At 33.1% G+C, this 19,075-nt stretch overlaps 1 protein-coding gene across 2 annotated transcripts; it reads right to left on the reverse strand.

The window, feature by feature from the left end:
- Window positions 1-258: 258 nt before the first annotated feature.
- Window positions 259-3,938, reverse strand: LOC132035128 (protein TIFY 9-like). 2 transcript variants are annotated; one of them, XM_059425434.1, is made up of 6 exons: window positions 3,796-3,938; window positions 3,383-3,482; window positions 3,077-3,170; window positions 2,166-2,256; window positions 2,001-2,058; window positions 259-638 (listed from the first exon to the last, which is right to left on the reverse strand). In XM_059425434.1, exons 1-6 carry the CDS (start codon window positions 3,881-3,883, stop codon window positions 554-556), a joined length of 516 nt encoding a protein of 171 aa, XP_059281417.1. In that variant the 5' UTR covers window positions 3,884-3,938; the 3' UTR covers window positions 259-553. The 2 variants fall into 2 exon arrangements, with proteins under 2 accessions (XP_059281417.1, XP_059281418.1); XM_059425435.1 differs by lacking the exon at window positions 2,001-2,058.
- Between the last annotated feature and the right edge of the window lie 15,137 nt (window positions 3,939-19,075).

A 19,075-nucleotide genomic window follows, 5' to 3' on the forward strand; every position in this document is an offset into this window, starting at 1 on the left:
CGAATCCGGTAGAACTTTAATTATGCCTTAAGACAACCTATGCCCCGTAAAGCAGACTTTTTCAAAATCCTTGCCATGCGAATTTTTTTATTTTTTATTTTTTATTTTATGCCTAAACCGAGGTTCGAATTTAGAACCTCGGAATATTTTAGGCAAAGGGCAAAAATTAAAGACCATCAATTTGAGGGGAAAAAATTAAAGACCACCCCGAATAAGGGGCATTCGTGCGAATTGGCTAAAAGTTATTACAATTCAATGTACACCAATTATATAAGCTCACATAAAAATTTACTTAAGATAAAAAATGAGTTAAAAAAATGAAATCAGGCAAAAGACAAGACAAAGCCACATGTAACAACACCATAGGAATAAAAATTTTGTGAGGACTACAAAAGCACCTCATTCTCTCTTATATATAGTAAAAATAATTTGACTGGGAAAGTAAATATCTTAGTAACATATAAGAGTAGTACTACCAAATCCCCAAAATTAATATTTTACATTAAGATCCATCTATATCATCAGCAATATTGCATGATACTCCCATCTTCTGCTAATTCTTGCTTTTAGAGGCTGTATGAGCTAAAGAACCATAGATAGGGGGCTGGGGGAAACCATAAGGTGACACCACAGTCAGCCTGCAAAAGATGCATAATCATAATGTATTAGATAAAAAGTGGGAGTATAACTCACAACTATTCATGATTAAAAATATTTAAAACAATGAGAAAAAGTTGTGGCTAAACAAAATTTTGTTTGTCATACAAAATGAGCAGTCAAAACAAAATGGCATGGAAGGAATAATAATATAGTCCCAAACACTATCTTACCCTTGAGGGGGAAAAAGATAGTGAGTCAGGCATATGCTTTTTTTTTTTTAAGCGAGTTTACTCCATTAGATAGTGTGTCTAGCAGCATTCTTATTAATATTAAAGACAACTCATCATAAAGGAGAAGTACAAGCGAAAGATTAGATCTTACCTTATCGATCTTAATGAGTAATGAACCTCTACTAGTTACGCAAAAAATAAAAGCTAGAGAGAATGAAATATTCTATGATCATAACAGAATTTACATTACACTTCTATGATGATTTTAGAGTTTATATTACTCCCTACGAGTTAGTCATATGCACAAGAATTTGAGATTCAACTTATACCAACTAACAATGCAATTATTATTATACAATCAGTCTACTTGTGATTGCTTTTAATAATTGGAGATTGGGAAAAAAAAAATCAACTCTGTGATAATAGAACAATTTCTCGGGAACTTTAGGAGATATAAAAGCTAAACTTTACAAAGAGTACTAAATTACATATAAAAGCCTAATCCACATTTTTTAATTATGTGGGACATGAATATTTAGCTACGGAAAAAGCTTCATTGCCTCCATATTTGGTTGACCTAACAAAGACTGACTTAAGGTCTTTGAAATATTCTTACTCAGAAATGTAATTTAGTACTTTTTGTAAAGTTTAGCTTTTATATGTAATTTAGTACTCTTTGTAAAGTTTAGCTTTTATATCTCCTAAAATTACCCTTTATGTCTTCTTAAGCTATTTGATAATTATTTATTAAAGTTGAGATAAATTTGGAAAAACATAATTAATATCTTCTTGATTTCTAAAATGATACTTATGGTGAACTAAATTTGAAAGGATAAGTAGGCGTTTAAACATAAAAAATGTGATATTAAAAAAAAAAATAGTATTTTGAAATTTTGAAGTAGTGTTTGGATATACATTAAATTTGAAAAAAAGCAGAAGTTGAGTGAGTGGAAAAAAGTTCAGATCAAACTACCTGTCCAAACTTGAAACTCATCTTTAGAAAGAAAAAGAAAAAAATCAAAAATTCAATGTATAACTAAACGTTATTTTGAAAAAATATCACGTCCAAATGGACCACAGGGAGTATTGCTATTGTTTTGATTATCGTTTATGTTGTAGTTATATTATATACATGGAAAAATCTGAAAGTAACATTGATGAATAACCAACCTCTCTTTTCGCTTCTCCAAGAATCTATGCAAGGAGTTTCTCCTTGCCAATGGTAGATCTACATGCAATAAACCAACAAAGTGTTCTTCCATTTTAAGAAAAAATTTGAACATGATAAAAACATTCATCAAATTCTAAAAAGAAAAGGAAGAAAAAAATATTTACCTCCACTTAATGATTCCACAAACAATTGCTCTCTTGGAGAAAACGCATCCATAATTTTTGACCTTTCTGCAAACCTTAGAATTCCTTCCGCCTACGCAACAAATTCAGCTAGTGTTTGGACGTAGATTTGATTGAAATTTGAAAAGAAAAGAAAAAAAGAATTGGAGATGAGATGAAAAATAATTTTTGGAAGTTGAAATTGTGTTTGACATGTATTTTCCTTGAAAGGAATTCACTCCCGCTTGGTTATAGATTTTGAAGTTGAAATTTGAAAATTTGAGTTTTCGAAGTTGTGATTATGAGAACTTAAAGTTGTGTTTGGACAATAATAACAACAACAGTATGCCCACTGTAATCCCACAAGTGGGTCCAGAGATAAGATAAAATGTACGGAGACCTTACCCTTATCTTTTATAGGAATAGAAAGATTGTTTCCGATAAACCTTATCTTTTGGACATGCAATTTAGTTGGAAAAAACATTGAAATCTTTTGAGTGAAAGCGAAATTTCTCCCAAAAATCGGTCTGAGCCCCTTTTGGAACTTAAAAATACTTTGAAGATAAATTTTTAAAATCTGATCAAATTTCATGGCCAAATAGATATTTGAAGATAAGCTTTCAAAATCTTATCCAAAATCTATCACCAAACGCTAGCAAAATTGAAGTTTTGTGAGTAGAAAACATCAAGAATCTCATTTTTTAAAACCTGAAAACTTATTTTCAAAAACTGTCCAAAAATTAGGCACTTTTTATAACCAAACAATGTTTTCTATAAATATTTTTGAAAAAAAGAAGGGAAAAAGAAATAAATTATGACCAACCGGAAGCTCAGAATAATAATTATACGTTTAACCAATTTAAAAATGAAAAAAATAAAGCCAAGAGAGGGGTGACATTGATTGATTAAAAAACCTCGTCACTGGTAACATCGTAAACCGCAGCTGTTCCATCGTAGAAAATGGTCAAAGGTGCAGTTTTTGTGCCATTTTGCAAGCCACAATGAAGCCTAATAAAATCAACACAAAAATCATTCAGGTGTATTTCAAATCTATGCAGGCATATGTTTGCTAAAGTGCCACTAAATAGGCGTTTGGACATGCGATTTGAAATCATTGTTTGAAATTATGGGATGAAATTAATATTTAGACATGCAATTTCATCTCATGGTTTCATGTCAAATCTCAAATCAAACTATGTCCAAACGGCTCCTAAATTTACCTTGAAGTAGGACTAAAAAGGGCCAATTGAGAGTAATCTTCCCTTGAAATTGCAGTCTTCAGAACTTCAGGATTGGTCTTCAAAATCACACTTCGAATATCTGCGAGAAAAGTTTTAGGATTCGAAAACTAAGATTTCAAAAAAAGTTAAAGATTGTAAGTTCGAATTCACGGATTAAATAAAAAAATTTAATTCTCGAAATTTAAACTGTATCACATAAATTGGACACACAGGGAGTAGTAATGGAAAAAAGTGTTTTTTTAATTAACTATATTAAATGGATCTTTCATTTGTAGCCACTGATATACTTCGTATTGAGATATAACTATTCTTGCACAGATATTGTTGAACATATACATACGCATAAACGTGAATTTATGTAAAAATATACTAAACGGAGAGAAAAATAAAACCTCCAAAGCTTATTCCATTTTCATGTTTTGCATCATTAGACTCTTTCTCCATGCTGAAGAAATCGAGTTCCACTGCTGATCTCGCCATTTTTTTTTTTATGATTATTGAGAAGATAGTGTGAGGTTATGGGGAATATGATCAGATATATAGTGTGAAGTTATGGGGAATATGATCAGATATATCTTCTTTTTTTTTTCTTTTTCTTGTTTTACTAGAAATATATGATCAGATATATATATATATAACAAGGAAGTGGGTAAGTAAAGATTAATTGAGCGTTTTGCGGGATATGCTGAGTAAAATGACTTAATGAGTCTTATGACCCTTGCGCGGGTCGCGTGGGGTCAATCATGCACAGTTGGAAGTACGGGATCTAAAGTAAGGGGTCATTCGGTAGGGTATTAATAATGGGACAACTACGTATATATACATCTTAAGGAGAAATATTTACGAAACGTGACGATAGTTTTATATTTACAAAACATAACTTTACAAACCCTATACAAAACATGCTTTTTTAAAAAAAAAAATTAAAAATTATTTTTTTATTTAAAAAAAAAAATTAAATATTTTTTTATTTAAAAAAAAATTATATATTTTTTTCGCTCAAAATTTTATGTATGAAAGTTGTATGAAATGTGTATATCTCGCTCAAGGCTTAAAAAGTTCGCTCAAAATTTAGTGTATGAAAACGGTATGAAAAATGTATGAAATGTGTATATCTCATTCAAGGCTTTAAAAATTCGCTCAAAATTGTGTGTACGAAAACAAGCCTGAAATTTGTATCTCGCTCAAGTCTTAAAATTTCGCTCACATTTTTGTGTATGAAGTTCATGTTAGATTTCTGTAAAATTAATACAACTACAACAACATTGTATACAACTTTGATACAACATTCAAGACTTAAAATAATCGCTCAAGTTTTTGTGTATGAAATGTGTATATCTTACTCAAGGCTTAAAAAGTTCGAAATTTTATGTATGAAGAATGTATGAAGTGTGTATATCTCGATCAAGGCTTAAACATTACACTCAAAATTTTATGCATGAGAATGATATAAAATGTGTATATCTCGCTCAAGACTTAGAATTTCATTCACATTTTTCGTATAAAATGTTCATGTTAGGTTTCTGGAAAATTAATACAACTACAACAACATTGTAACAACTTTCATACAATATTCAAGGCTTAAAGTTTTCGCTCACAATTTTGTGTATGAAAATTATATTAAAAATTTCGCTCATACATACACATTTCATACAACTTGCATACACAAAAATTTGAGGTAATTTTTTAAGCCTTTGAGCAAAAAAATAAAATAATTTTTTTTAAAAAAATATAAAATTATTTTTTAAATTTTTTTTATTTTTTTAAATAATATATTTTCTGAAAAAAATAAAAAAAATGAAAAATATATGAAAATCTGTCATGTTTCGTAATATATCGTTATGTTTTGTAAATAAGGAAAACTATCGTCACGTTTCGTAAATATTTCTCCTTAACATGTATATATGTGTAGTTTTCCCTAAATAATGTTGAGATTATTTTTTATTCACTATTTGGTTTGGTGTATTGAGACTGGTTTAAATGGCTAAGTTAATGGTCATTAAGTCCTCTTTAATGGCTAGGAGCCCGTTTGGAATTGGCTTATAAGTTGGTTAAAACCATGACCAACTTATAAGCCATTTTTTAACTTGTTTGGATGTTTGGTAAAATAGAAAACGACTTAAATTAAGTTAAAAAGTGTTTAAAATAAGTCAAAATCAAGAAGTTGCTCAACCTTAATTTTTTTTTTTTGGGCTTAAAAGTCATTTTGGTTTAACCAATAACTTTACATTTTTATCCCTTATATTTTCTGTTAATTCTAATAATACTCTTACCTCTAAAAACCCTTTAAGCACATTTATCTAAACACATAACTGTTTATTTATAAAATAACTATCAGCACTTAAAAAGTACTTTAAGCACTTATGCTTAAAAGTCACTTTTTTCAGCTAATCCAAACGGGCTCTAATTCATCTTCTTTGAACCATTCAGATTTTCAACCTCTATAAATCAGCTTTCTTGGTGAATTACTTACCCACAGAAAAATTCCTTCTCCTCCTCCTTTTTTTTTTTTTCGGTATCTGGTACCCACAGTGGACTAGCGCCGCGTAGGCCCCATTTCTAGGGGAAGCGCTCCCTACCATTAATTTTTTCATACATACAGCTCGAACCTGATACCTCTCGTTAAGGAAGGAGCAGCCCCCATCCGCCGTACCACATCTTTTGATTCGTTTTACTGATTAATATTGTTAATATTTCCAACAATTACTTTAACACTTCTTCTTACTTTCAAAACTGTTGAGTCTGGAGATATTGGATTAACGTCTCAATTTTTCTACAGTCAACAGGCATCACTTACCTGCTTCCATCCAGATCATACTAGAATGAGTCACTGGAAGCGTTCATTTCTTTACTTATACAGTTCAAATGTGATGCTAATAAATACTGGCACTCCTGCTAGCATTAAATAAATACTCCTATGATAGAGATATGTGAGACTTTGTTAAAAAGGTAATTAAATGCAAGAAAATGGAGCCACTGTATCTATACTGGTCCCAACGAAGCCCCAATTTCCCCAACGAAGACTGTCAGGTAATCCTGGATATGTACTAAAACATACAATGGAACTGTTTCCCTACCATCAGTACTAGTAGTAGTAGTGATATCCCAACTCCGACTTGTAAAGCCACCAGCTGAGCAACGAAAATAGTACTCGGTCCGATCCAATTTACGTGACACATTTTTCTCCTAGTTTGCCTAAAAGAGACTGTTATTTTTAATACAGGGCGGATCCAAAATTTTAATTTGATGGGTTAAGACTTTAGGAGTCGTTTGATAGGTATATTAGGTAGAATAATGCTGGTATAGAATTTTAGTACAATGTTTGGTTGCAAATTTAAGTCTAGTACAACTAATATCAGTATCACTTATACACCCTATTCAGTACTATTCTATACATGGTAAATCCGACATTAGCAATACCAATACTATTCTTATACTTATACATCTTATTCAGAACTATTTAAAAGTTTGCAATGCATGTTATTTTTAATACAACAAATAAAACAGTCGATACAAAATAATGTCAACATAACTAATTTCAACAATACTATCGCAACATTACTAATCCCACCATAACTACTTGTCTTCGAAATTAACCCAAGGACCCACTAGATTCTTAACATTGAATCCACTTTACTTTTTGAGATTATAGGTGTTTAAAAAATTGAGATATACTGATTTTCTATGTTTCTTGTGAAAAAAATATTAGAATTAGTTGAATTCGTTGACTTTATGCTACATCTCCAATACTATTAGATTTAATATAACCATTTGGTTTAATTATATACAATTTTTTATTTCAAAAGGAATTTGAGGATTCTGAAAGAACAAACCGAAAGAAGAATGAAGTTGAGCCCTCACCCTCACTTGTAGAGGTGCACCCAATAACAATTGCACCATAGAATTCTTTGAGCTTCAACACACACACATATAAGTAGTTTTGAAAAGATATAACATTGATATAATTAGATATAACATTGATATAATTAAATCAAATGTTTAAACTTATTTTAGACAATATTTTCTTTTTTCCTTTTTATTCATTTTCAAAACACAATTAGATCTAATTTGAGGTGAATACACAGTCATGAACTCCCCTAAGTAAATGGAATATGGCTAGTCATATCTAGATACATTTGAGATGAGGTAAATGCCTATGCTTAAGTAGCTAGTGTGGCAAATACCATCTATACAAGAAGAGTTCAATCTACTTGTACTCATGGAGGGTCAAAGGTAAAGTCTCTCTTCCTTCTGTTGGAGACTCTCAAGGCTCTTTTGGTACGAGAGATAAGGATAAATAATCTCAGAATTATATTTGAGATGAGTTTATTTCACATTTGGTTGGGATAAAATCGTAGTATAACTAATTTCGGAATTGTAGTGTTATTTTATGCCCGTGGGAGACTCCGTTTGTCCACTCCCCTATTAGTCTTTTAACTTGTGGAAGAAGGTCAGAAATGTTGAAATATAAGATGTTGCTTGAAGAGTTGTGGCTCGAAGATGTTAGTTTGTCGTCTAATCAACTAGTGTCATATAAATTAGATTGGGGAGATTACCACATATCCCATCAACACTTCCATCAAGATCCATCTATATTAGCAATCTATGAATATCTGCTAATTCTTGTTTCCAGCCGAGACGTTACCCTGGAGACAATCATAAGGTGTAGCCATGCTTAGTGTGCAAAAGATTGGTAGAATCTTATCACATTAATTAAGTTATATTTCGAGTCAGAGTCTAAATAATTACAAAAATAACGGGTTATTCACGCAAATGCCCCTATTTCGGGTGATCTTTATTTTTCGCCCCTTAAATTTGTGGTCTTTAATTTTTGCCCTTCACCAATTTTCACGCGGCACAAGTTTAAATTTCGCTCAGCGTAAGTTTATATTTTCGTATCATAATATCCCACAAGTTATGTCAGACACGGCAGAACTTTTAAAACTCAACATAAAAATGGACAAAAACACATCGAACTCCACAAAAACAGTCACGAAAAAAAGATAAAGAATGTATGCTCAAAAGGAATAACTCCAATTTCTGAACACTATAACAAATTCTGAAAATAATATACAACTTATGCCGCATAACTTAATTCCTAAAAAACTTATGTCGAGCGAGACATAAGTTCAGTTTCTGAAGATAAATGTTATAGAACTTATATCGAACGAAGCAGGTTTGGATATTTTCATTAAATGAGTAGCAGGAGTAAAAATTAAGGACCACATATATGAGGAGCAAAAATTAAAGACCAATGCGTTTGAACGGAAATCTGTGCCAAAACTTCAAAAACACCATCTAGTAAGTTCAATAATAATTTAAATTAAAGTCCAGTTTTATTTGGGCTAATCCATTGAATTGAGCTCCAAAGAGATGAGCTTATTTTGCTAGCTTAAGGTCCAAATAACTATTAATTCATCATAAAGTTCAGGATCATGCCACGGTCAGATTATAGAGTTAATGAAATTACACCACATGCCAAGAAATGCGGCATGCCAAGTCACTCAAACAACCAATAGAATTATGCTAAAAGTGCAAATGACACGTTCTAGCCAATTAAATCAGAACTTGTTATCGAGCAATGTGATCGGTAGGTAATTCAAATGAACCAATCAAATCAACCAAAAGAGTCCAAATGGAGGGGGGGGGGGGGGGGGTGGAGGTGGTATAACCATTATTTTAGCTGATCTCTTATCTATCTAAGAAAATGGATATTAGGTTGCCTATAAATTCTTCCTTCTAACACTTGATTCAAACAAGGCCAAGATATCGGACCTTCGAAGATGCTATATAAAGTTCCTCGATGGTAGTGGCATTAGACAACCATTTTTAGGCAACGAAAAATTAACAAAGTCATTCCTTGAAAGGTAGAGATAAGAAAGGACTTTTTGTTAGTATAAGGTAAGCTTTTTCGTACCGGTTGTTACCCTGTCATGATCAAAGTAATATTCCAGTTGGTATAAGAGTTGGGGAGATAGTGAGGATTACTGATAGGAAAGTGAAGTTCTGTTCCATGTGGGGAAGAGTAAGGGAGATAGTGAAAGTAACTGTGTTGCACACACAGAATCACTAAAGATATTGTCAACACTTGTGTGTAAAGTTTGTCAATCTTGACTGTAAGTTAAATACTTCGAAAAAAATAGATATAACTTAAATAGCATTTGTAAAATCGACTACTGGATACAATTCCAACATATTCAAATAAGCAGCCCAGTCAAAGCAGCCCAGTCAGCAAAAAGCAAATTCTACAAGCTTATTTTAGTTCTCGTCCCAACTGTAGCAACATTAGTGGAAGGCCATATATGCGCCTTTTCCCTAAGGACGGGACAAGATTAGACCAAACGTTTAGTAAGCGTTTGGACATGAGATGAAATTCCAAATCATCCAAAAAGACATGATTTGGAATTTCAAATTTTCTAAATGTAAAAATTGATCAGTAAGTTTATATTTTGTAAAAAAAATTCATAAGTTGGTAGATATATCTACCCATCATGTTTACTAGTCATTTATATAAAAATTAAAAGATCTGTAAGCTGATAGTATATTTATAATAAAATTACTCTTACCAACCATATTGGAAGATTATATTAAAGAGTAGTTACATTACAACTCATGTTCAATTTTTCATTTTATTGAACTAAAATTTAATCAATTGATGCTGTATTTTTCAAAAAGGCCTTCTAGTAGCGTATTAATTTTGTTATGAACTATAACTTGCTCATTTGGTAAGATTATATAAGAATTGAAAAAGTGTTGATGATTTTCACAACTTGTGGATTTTTATGTCCATAAGAAAATTACAACTTCAGAAATCTAAATTGCATGTACAAACATAATTTCATCTCGCGATTTCATCTAGAAAGCAATTGATATTGATACAGTTTGCTTCCTTAACTCAATTAGTAGGATCCTTAGAGTCCACCCCTTCCGCACACTACGAGTGAAAGGGAAAAAGTAAAGACAATCATTAAAGTAGCCCAAGCAAGACTTACTATATCCATATGAATTATGTCCCCTACAATCATGTCCAAACGGCTCCTATAATGTATAACAAAACTACTCAATTTCAGATGGTACAATGACAAACTTGACTTGTATTGACACTGACTTTTACAATTTTAAGCTTGTTGGCTCTACGTGAGAAATACATATAATAACAATCTGTAAATTTAAGGAACATGACATCCACAAACATATGACTGTAACAGGAAGATTACATCTTAGCAAAGCCAGAAGTGTACTCATGTATTTCTAGCACAAACGCATCCTTCACAATTCAATTGCCACAGGACAAAATAACGAACAATAAAAGTATTGACAGTACAAGTTCTTCGCGCATACGTAATAAACCTTTTACAGAGGAGTCTCCTGACATTTTCAAGATTATGTCCACAATAAGTAGCAATTTGATGAGCTGACAATATTTCGCAGATGACAACAAGCCAACTAGAAGTACCTAGTGCACTCCTCCAAAAGACAGCAACAACAAAGAGTAGCCAAACTGTAGAAACAGATCAGCTTTAAGCAAACAGTATAAATGACACAAACAGATGAGATGTCACGAATAGACAATCCAAACCCAGATATATATATATACTGCATGGTGCGCGCGCGCATGTGTGTTTATCATGATTTTCTTCGTGTTGATCAACCAAATTACATTTTGCATGTGATATGATCAATTGCTCAGTACTTTCTTGGCTAACTTGCCCTATTTATCTTTTCATTTTTCTTCTATGGGCGTGTGATGAGAAGGAAAATGTTTTTCAATTTTCTCATGTTTGGTTGATCAAATTTTTGGAAAATATTCTCTAGGAAAACAAATTCCTAAAAATAAGGAAAATCACTTCACTTGTGGAAGTAAGGAAAACAAGTTCTCTAAATGGCATTCCACGCTGATTGTCTTCTTTCCACCCTCTAACACACCCACCCCTAACCCCACCCCGCATAGCTCCCATACCTACCATCTCCCACCCCACCCCACCCTCATCACCGCACCTCCATAGTGTTTACCTAGATTATATACAAATGCTTTTGAGACAATATATTCTGCTTACTTACCCAACATAAGAAAATAAGTAAGAAAATCACTTATTTTCCACGAAAACATAATCCTTCAAACCAAACACACCCTAAGTTTCGGCTTGTATTCCCTCTGTCTCTCCCCCTCTCTTTCCCCCCTTCCTTTCGAATACCCCCAATAAGCAAGACTAACACATGTAAGAGACAAAAGAGGAGGAACATTGCATTAGCTTATATCGACAAAGAATTAAAGAAATTTACCGAACAACAATGTTTCTGAAGCTGAAGTTTGCAACAGAAAAAGACAGAAATAGGAACCACTCATCGTTTCACAAAGAATTTATGAGCAACAAAAGCTAGATGCATGCTTTAAGCCACAAGATGAAATAATTTTATTGCTGTCATGAAACAAGAGTAGGACAGAAATAAAAGCCTCTAATGGTTTCACGAAAAATTAACTAGGGGCAAAACATATTGGTGCTATTAGCTACAAGATGAACGAAACGATAATTGATTCATGCGCAAACATAGAATTCACATTCTTCACTTATATCCCAGTGCAAGTAAGAAACTTCAAGTATGGGCATTACAGTTGAATTCTGAGGAAAATGGTGCTCTAGAACTGCAATAATTGCTATCTTAATTAGCTCCCGGGTTTTGATCTAGTGGCAAGAATGCAATGGCAAGTGTGAGTTAGACACATCTCACGAGCTCGAACTACACCATGAACAAAAAACCTAGTATTACCGTGAAGAAGGTTAGAGGAAGAAAGGGCCACTATCCTACGAATTTCAAACCGTGCGCTAGCTGACACTTGGAGAGACTCATTTTCAAGTTGCTCCCAACTATCCATTGATTCTCGCTCGAGATCGGTGTACCAATGAAAGGCGTTCCACTTCAGCGAGCGGACAAACTGCTTGACAAGAAGATCGTCATGTGTACCAAAGATTGCTACAAATCTCCACAAAATGTACAGTGTGTTGTCTTGGGTTCCCTTTGCCATCAAATTGTTCCAGCTTTGGCGGTTGATATCAAATCGGCATAGGCAGGCAGTCAATTCGCTTGGTATATTGTTTAGAATAGTACAATAAGTTTTGTGATGGTCCACTATATTGAGCTCGAATGGTGTTTGTTATCATATCTTTGTTGGATAGACAACGTCGCAACTGCAACAACTTGATTTTCATTTTGAGCGTTGGGCAAATTGGTAGCAGATTAAACCTCTTTTTCTTGTGGTGTACATGTTAGGATGTGATTGTTCATCAATTGGGCTATTTGAAGATCTTTGTCCTCCAGAATTTCCTCAACACCTCGATAGTTTGCATTATTGCTGCGAGTTGTTCCTCTGCATTGGTCACATTGGTCATCATGACACTCACCACGTTAGAAGTTGAAGAATCCACCTAGTCCTCGGACTCGTAAAAGTTAGAGCATGCTTGAGAAACTTCTCCAGACGACGAAAATGAGGTGTTGCCCCCAGATCTTATGAGTCGCCATTGTTGGTTTGTTCTTGTCTAATGTCTACAAGGAGATGAAACACTTCGATCTCTCCAAAGCACCAGCTTCGAACATGCTACGAGTCATTGGGCAAGCAACAACAATAACACTTGTGGATGGAACATCAAAGCTTTTCTCTAAGGCCATCATAGCAGTAGATCTGAGAATTTGCAGATTTGATTTTGGAGATAAAGAGATGAAGGGCAGAGTTTGCCCCACTGGGCGTGCCAAAAATCTGTTCGCAATAAATTTTGCTAGCGTAAAAATAAATAACTGCAATCACAAAGTAAATATGAGAGAAAACTATTTTATTGATTATTTGTGAGTACAATTCTACTGCTGGACATTAGCCTCGAGGAAAATGATTGCTTCAAAGACAGGATCCTTTTGGTAGCACTAGCACTGATAAATCCCAATAGAATGTGATAAGAAATCAAGAGAAGAATTTGTCAGCTACAAGGAAACAAGAATCTGAGCAATATTGTCTAATTCAACAACTCATTCATTATGTTTTCTTAACCTAAGTTTTTAGATGAAATGATCACACATTGATATATAGAATCAAAGCAGGTAAAAGTCTTCGGTTCAAATCTCCCCGCCACTCAAAAAAGCAAATGAAATATTTCATGTGCTTGGCCAATGAAAAAGAATCAAGCCAACATGTGAGGGGACACACCGTGACATAACATAATTAAGTGATTAAAAGGGTGCTCTTTGTTGTTTATTTTGCTTTGATTACCATATTATGTTGCTGTCAAAATTTTCCTTTTCTTAGTGTTTTCATAAAAGCTTCTTTGCTTTTGTATTTTCAAACCTATTAGAAAAACATTTTCTTGAGCCGATAGTCTATCGTAAACAACCTCTCTAACTCACAAGGTAGGAGTGAGATTTGCTTACACTCTACCCTCCCCAAATTTCACTTGCGGAATCACACTGGACATATTATTGTTGTATTAAAAAAGTGCTCTTTCTAGCAAAGATAAGCTTTTAGATGAAAAGGTATGTAATGAATGGTTTACAAACAATTCTTCTATTACTTCCAACAATGAAAAGGAATTACAACTCAGACTCAATATACCTAAACTTCCTAACGCTGAAATGGAAAGATAGAATTGAAAATACAAGGATAGAAAGAAGGGGATGAGAATTAGAGATACCGAGAATGGGGATGAGGAGAAACAGACTTTGAGCTTAGATTCAACAATATTTGCATAAGCTCTTCAATAGACCACTGCCGCCCTTTTAACGTGCTAGCTTTGCTTAACCCGGATCCCAGAGGAAATCCACTCTCTTGTTGGGTTGTTTAGGTCTCTCGTTGAACCTTAACTTCACCTCAGGCCAAGTCCATCATTGATTCTGTTATTACTTGTTTGGTCTACCAAGCCCATATCGGGGTTCGTAACAAGGTCACACACTTTTAACATCCACCAAAGGACAGAGCATAGTTAAGAGATGTTTTAATATATCCTAGACGAATTATGTATGCTGCTATGGCAGCTTACACAACCGCCCCCCCCCCCCCCCCCCCAACCCCCAAACTCCGGGCCAATGAGAAGAGGCGAAGTTTATTTACCTCGTGGGTAAAGTAAAGAGCAGGTGAAGCAAATGTGTAGCATTTGTCATTTTACTATCCTGACAAACGAATGAAAGCTACAGCCTACAGGAGAATGATAATACTCCACCTAATGATATTAAAATTGATAAATATACTAAAGACTGAGGCCCTCAATTAATATAGAAAAGAAATCAAGTCCGAGGACAGCAAAAAATGTTATGATTTCTTCCTATTTGCTTAAACCTTGATTGGTAAAGTAGCTAAGTACTTGTGTTAGTGAAAGGTAGCAGGTACTTGATGGAATAGTCAAGATATATGAAAGCTTACCTGGACACCACCTTTATAAATAAATAAATAAAAAGAGGAACAATCAAATGGCATGACTGAAGAATAAGCATGCTATATAATTTAATCACAGACATAGGTATAGGTTAAGCTTAGCTAAGCCGTCACGGAATAGAAGAGAAGAAACCAACATGGAGAGTGGAGACTGTTTGACATCAATTACTTCAGATAAAGATGCAATTAAATGAAGCTCTGAGTAACAGTTCCCCATGTTAAGAAGAGATGCATCGAAAAATTGAGTGCATACAGAACAATAATCTATATATCTATCTACATATATTAAAGCACGAATCATTTTCGCACGAAAATATTCTCTAAATGTTGATCGGTTTTATGCCCCTAAAAAGAAATTATTCTATAACTCCAAGTTGGATAAAATTGTAATATTTGTCTAATCAATAGTAAAGTCGATCGTTACTAGAATACGAATGAAGAATTATAGTAGTAATATGAATTACTAAAAACAGGTGAAAACGTAAAGTTATATATGAATAAGAGACCTAATTTAAATAGAACATACAGATTTCACATTGCGAAACAATATATATCGGAAGTTATATATGGTTTTTTTGCCAAACTATTTCAGCTAAGGAGCCCTATACATGTTGTGAACATAATAGGAGTCCACTTTTAAGACTCAAAATATTTGATTTTGGCTCATACTAGGAGTCTGCTTATAAAAACAAGAAAAATAAATGAAAGACAATAACTTCTTTCTCTTAGACGTGTTGTTCTTTGTTTTTTAATTTGGTGAACTATTTACTATCAGGAAAGTATAATGATATTTGTTTGCTTGTAGGTGCATTGATTGCTTAGGGATCTTGAAGACCGATAAAGATGGAAACATATGACAGATTTTTGAAGGACTTTTTCGGTGGATTAATGGTGATCTTCATCTGCAATGGAAAGTCATTAGCAAGAAGCCAAAATTTGCCGAAGTGCATTGTGTTTCCCGTAGGCAATTAATTTGATGTAATGACTTCATAGGCATGGAACTATTTTATTTCCGTTCTAAACTTTCAATTGTCTACTTAACATGCTTTGCTATTTGATTAATGTGTGAATAGCTTCTCACATTATAAACATAATTATAAAGTGCTGGTGAAGAAAAAATAATATGAAAAAAGATAAGTGAATTTCCTCACATATTAGTTTCAACGCAATTATTTAATAAAACGCTGCTCTATCAAGTGTTACACAATCTTTGACATATCTTATATATAAATAAAAGCAGGTCATGGGCCTGTTGACGTGGCGCAACACAAACAGAGGGTTTTAATTTATCTTTTTCCTCATAATTTTGGCTTTTCCCCTTATTTATTCCTGATTTTCCATCATTAAAAAACAGGAACAGAACAGACGCGTCCGTTATGGCCCTACGTCTCTTCTCCGTCGTTCTCCAAACACTTCTACCATTTCACTTTCTTCATTCACAACCCACATGCTTGCTACCATTGAAGAAGACATCACTACTGAAAGTAGCAAAGTCAAAATAAAGGATCTCCATTTTCTTCAATTTTTTATTATGTGCTATATCATAAAATTAAAATCCCTTATTTGTTTCATACACCAATTTGTCTCCTCTTCCTCTTCACGCTTACCAACCACTTCTTTCTCTTGTCTCGCTGTCACCCAAGGTAAATCTCCCTTTTCTCTTTTTTGGAATTTCAGGTTTAGTTTTACGATTCTCCTTTTGACATTTTCAAGTTCTCTTTCATGCTTGGTTGGTCTTTCGTGCTCTTTATTTTCTATATTATAGATCTCCTACTTGATTTTATTAGTTGTAACAGTCAAATTTGCATATTTTTTTGCTTTTTTGTTCACCAATTTCACAATTGTTTCTCTTCTACACTCTCCCTTTGATGTTAAAAGATAAAAAAAACACAAAAAGCCAAGAAAGCTAACCGTAACATCATCAATCATTCGAAATGTATTTTCGACGTTAATAGCAAAAACATAAAGAGAAAGCACACTCATGAATCTCAACAGATTCAAGCTAAATTATGTAAATTTTAAATTTTGTATGCCTAGGAGAATATGAACCAAGAAAAGGCAATTGGATATGCTTTGGATGTTTATGTTTCGGTAGTTCCTCTGCATATGGTTTATATTTCTCGTATGAAGTGGCTTCAATATTCTAATTGCCAATTCTACACTGAACGTTTTAACAGATGTGATGATATGTTGTACATGTATCTTTCTTCCCTTTTCCTAATTTTAGGGTAGTGCGAATTTAATTTTGGATCGGTTGAGTTTTATACACACACAAATTGGTTAATTCACCTGCTTCTTCAATGTATTTTCCCCCTATTTGTGCTCTTTGTTTGTCTACTGGGATGAACTCTTTATTCGTCTATTGTGATTAACAACAAATGGTAGTTTTGCATTTGCTTGCTTGCAATATAGAAAGAAATTTGTTTTTGTTTGCTAGGTTTGTTGCTTTAGTAGTAATCATCCTTTATCAACCTATTATTGAGATTGCTGATTTAGTATTATTTATACACCAATCCATCAGATATTGACAAAACAATATTGTTTTGGCACAATCTCTAAATCAAGCATTGTTTGACAAATTGCGCTTTGATTTTGAGAACATGTTTCTTAATTTTACCTTTTTCCCCCTCGCATTACTGAAAATGAAAACCCCGTTGTAGGAATTGTTGGCTTTTGGATTTTTCCGAAAGCATTCACTTTAAAGGCTGGTCTTATCTCCCTTGGTGCGATTGTTCTGTTAGTACATTATTCTAAAACAAAATAATATGCATAGGACATAGTGCAAGTCTCTCTGCAAGCAATTTTCTTTCTTTCCTTTTTTTAAAAAAAAATTATTGAACCCTCTTTTAGGAAATAAAAGTAGAATATTTTGTAATGTTTGTGTAATACAAGTCAAAAATACTGTTTAGAACAGGACAGGTTCATACAATGGCTATTCTTCTTTGAGACAATAGTTTTTTTAATACAGAAAAATGGCCTTTGAAAGTGGAATGGTTGGTCTTCTTCAACGCAATAGCTTCTTCATTTTTTTTTATAATACAGGAAAAAGGGCCTTTCGAAATTGAATGGTTATTCTTATTTAAAATAATAGCTTGCTTTTTTAATACAGGAAAAGGGGCGTTTGGAAGTTGAATTTTGAGAAAAATATGTTTGCATTGGTTGCTCTAGTCAAAGAGCGCGTAGATACAACTCCAAAATATTTTTATTTTTTCCTCCCTTAATCTATTAAGTAAAGTCTTTAGACATTTCAATTTAGTTTGAATGTTAAAAGTCCAATTGATTCTGATACCTTATGACTTTCTGTTCGTGTTACAAAATTCAAGAACATTGATTTGCTTTCTTTCACCATGGATATGGGCTCTATATGAAGCTTTTTGATGCTTCCAGGTATGCACTTTCTTATTTTCTAGATATTCTGCTATATGTTAGCATATTGTCTGAGGACAATAAAAGTACGAAATGAAGAGATTCTAATTAATGCGTACTGATTAGCAATTTTGAAACGAGTCATTAGATGATCAAGACGGTTGATATCCAGTAAGTCTGTGACTTCTCATGGAGTTTTTATATACGTGTTTGGTTTGTTACTTGAAAAGTGAATGGACACGTAATTTTGGGGAAAACACGTTCATGAAAGATCTTGCCCTGCCCGTTGGGGATTTTCATCGATTCCATTTGACTCATTTTTCTTGGATAAGAAATCTATATTGCGGGGGACAAAAATTTAAGAAACTTAGCTATCTTTAAATCTTTATTAAATGAGGCGGTCACTTCTCTCTTTTTGTAAATTCTACTACGAACTTTTTGCTTACCAGGAGGTGTCTTGAATGTTTCACTTTCTTTGGTAACCATGTCTATAAGATTTTCTTTTGCCAAAAAAATGAAAAGAAATATGCAAATAAAATTACTGAAAGTCTATCATGTCATCTCTTATCTTTATTTTCATTCTTTGTATAATTGTCTAATCGGTAACTAATCCACAAAAGAAGAAGAAGATCTGAATTGGTATCTTCATTGTTCCCAATTGAAATTCTCTTTATTTGCTATTTTGCTATCATTTTATATCTTGATCGCCTCATCAGCTTATTTTTATTTTTATTTAATTTATTAGACCGTTTTTCTTCATTTGTATAGGTTATATTTAATGAGCTTTACAAGATATTGGACCATGGAAACCCATCTTTACAACAAACAAAAGAAAACATCAGAGATGTCTTGTTTTCTCGAGTTGTGAAGATTAGTTCGTTTACATGTTTGCT

This window comes from Lycium ferocissimum, chromosome 10, assembly GCF_029784015.1.
Source record: "Lycium ferocissimum isolate CSIRO_LF1 chromosome 10, AGI_CSIRO_Lferr_CH_V1, whole genome shotgun sequence".
In the NCBI taxonomy this organism is placed as follows: domain Eukaryota; kingdom Viridiplantae; phylum Streptophyta; class Magnoliopsida; order Solanales; family Solanaceae; genus Lycium; species Lycium ferocissimum.